The sequence below is a fragment of the Olea europaea genome, unplaced genomic scaffold (assembly GCF_002742605.1).
Source record: "Olea europaea var. sylvestris unplaced genomic scaffold, O_europaea_v1 scaffold3171, whole genome shotgun sequence".
Lineage (NCBI taxonomy): Eukaryota > Viridiplantae > Streptophyta > Magnoliopsida > Lamiales > Oleaceae > Olea > Olea europaea.
Genome location: NW_019250520.1, coordinates 11208 through 13678, shown reverse-complemented (window position 1 = coordinate 13678; position 2471 = coordinate 11208). Strand labels below are relative to the sequence as shown.

The 2471-nt window shown below is 51.0% G+C and overlaps 1 protein-coding gene across 1 annotated transcript; it reads left to right on the top strand.

Annotated features, from left to right (window-relative positions):
- Positions 1 to 455: 455 nt before the first annotated feature.
- LOC111385470 (caldesmon-like) lies at positions 456 to 1860 on the top strand. Its single transcript, XM_023009861.1, has 4 exons — positions 456 to 468; positions 542 to 1124; positions 1242 to 1416; positions 1465 to 1860. Exons 1-4 carry the CDS (start codon positions 456 to 458, stop codon positions 1858 to 1860), a joined length of 1167 nt encoding a protein of 388 aa, XP_022865629.1.
- Positions 1861 to 2471: the final 611 nt, after the last annotated feature.

The window sequence follows — 2471 nt, the reverse complement described above, 5'->3', positions numbered from 1 at the left end:
AAGTGTCACTTGGGGAGGACATGCCTCTTCATGTGTTCATGACCCTGTTCCAGCCCTGGGTGATTGGGAAGGAGTCAGGGGGGTGGTACTACCTCACGCCTTGAGGGGCTCATGCACCCTTTGTGGTAGGACTTCCTTCCTCTATCAAGGGGTGGAAAGAGTCCTGGTTCTGGGTGCGAGTTAAATGGCAGGCAGTGGAGAGGGACAAAGCCCTGTCATGCACAGTGCCGACCCAGTACTACGAAGCTCGTAAGTCTCCCGACCTCTGCTTGTCTTTTGAAGTCAGAATATGAATTCTTCTAACTATTGGGGGTTCCTTTGCAGATAGTAGTACGAGGTTCGAGCTCAGCAGGGAGGAATTCGAGGTGATAGAGGACATTTACAAGAGGCCTCTGAAGCTTCGCCACTTCGATCACCTGATCGATAGGAGTAGATACTTTCTGGACTTCGAACTGATGGCATCCAGAGGTACGAAGCCCCAATACTTAAATTTTTCCTATCCGTTGTTTTTATACTGGTGATGATCTGACCTGTTGTGCAGATAAATTCAAGAAGAGGGAGTACCCAGCTCCAGACATGGCTTCTATCTTGAAGGCCACGTCTACTGCGAAGGCGAGGCCCCTAAAGCCTGGGTCCAGCGGGGCAAAGGAAGTCCGAGGCAAGGTTGAGCGCCTGTCCAAGGACTGTACTCCCAGGGCTTCGGAGGAGGCAACTCCTCAGAGGCCAGAGAAGCCGAAGGAGCCTCGGGGCAAGGAGAAAGTCCTCGAGGAGACTAAGAAGAGGAAGCTGGTGTACATCTCCAGCTCAGCTGGAAAGTTTGGGACCTCAGTGTCCCATAGGGCTGAACAGATTGGCGAGCCGAAGCTTCTTGCTGCAGCCTCCAAAGCCATCAAAATGGAGATGGTTAGAGAGGTAGAGGCTGAAGAGGCTAGAGCAGAGGCCGCAAGGCGAGCTGCAGAAGCTGCCGAGGAGGAAGCAGTAGAGGAGAAGCCGATTCGGGAGAAGGGGAAGTCTCCGAGCTTCCTAGCCTGGAGGGAGGAGGAGCTGGCCCCAGCCTTGGTGGAGGCTCTCCCTGAAGAAATCAGAAGTGCCACCAAGAGCTTTTACAAGTTCTGGACAGAGAGGTGGCAGCTGCATGCCTCATCTTGCGATGCCATGACTTGATAAGGGCACTGGCGAGCCAGAGCGTCTGGACCTTTGGCCTCGCGCTCGAATGCAGGGAGGCCTTGAGAGAATTTCAGGCAAGGACCCAAGCCTCGGAGGGGAAAGGCTACCTCCCTTGCAGAGGAGGTGAAAGCTGCTAAGGCCGAGGCCAAAGAAGCCAAGGTCCAGAAAGTTGAAGAGGCGGCGAAGCTCGAGTCTGCTCTGGCCCATATTGAGGCCTTAAAGAAGGAAGTGCATGAGTCACAGTGCGAGGTGGCCTCCTTGACAAAGAAGGTGGATGTCTCCAATGAGCACCAAAAGGTGACTGCTGAGGCTCTTGAGAAGGCGAATCTCTCCTTGGCCGGTGCTCGAGATGCTTATCAGTTTCTCGAAGGCCAGGCGAAGTGGTACATGAACGACGCCTCCGTTGCCAGAGAAGAGGCCCGAACTGCAAGGGAAGAGGCGGTGAAAGAATACATCGCCAATTTCCACACTACAGAGGAATACAAGAGCTTCAGTTCGTACTGGAGGAACTTCGCCTATGCCGAAGTGCTGGAGCGGGCAGAGGAACTGTATCCCAATTTGGACCTGGCTCAACTTAGGTCCGAATTTGTGGATGAGGTACCTCAGACCCCAGCTGAGGAGGTTCGGGGTGATGAAGAAGTTGATGCCGAAGCCCCAAGTGCTGAGGCGCCTCCGTCATCTAGCCAGGCATAGACTAGGTTTTACTTTTCAGTAATTTGGATGTAATGGCCAGAGGCCCTCCTTTGTAACCTTCTTTGAAATATCAATATAATGTCTTTCTTCGTTCATTGTTGCTTTTTGTCTTATACCTCGTTAAACAAATGAATTGGAACTTGATAGAAGCATGAACTAAATAACTTTGTGAGCCTCGGACTGAAATAAATGAACATAACTTGAGTGACTGAACTGTGCGAACCTCGTACTTAAGCACATTAACGTAACTTAAGGAGATGAACTGTGTGAACCTCGGACTTAAGCACATTAACATAACTTAAGGAGATGAACTGTGTGAATCTCGGACTTAAGCACATTAACATGACTTAAGGAGATGAACAGTGTGAACCTCGAACTTAAGCACATTAACATAACTTAAGGAGATGAACTGTGTGAGCCTCGGACTTAAGCAAATTAACATGACTTAAGGAGATGACCAGTGTGAACCTCAGACTTAAGCACATTAACATGACTTAAAGAGGTGAACTGTGTGAGCCTCGGACTGTAGCGGTTGTGGCTTCTCCCCTTGGCGTTCAGTAAGGCCAAAGGGAGGCATGTGCTAGCGCCTCGAAGTTCAAGCGGGGTGGCCC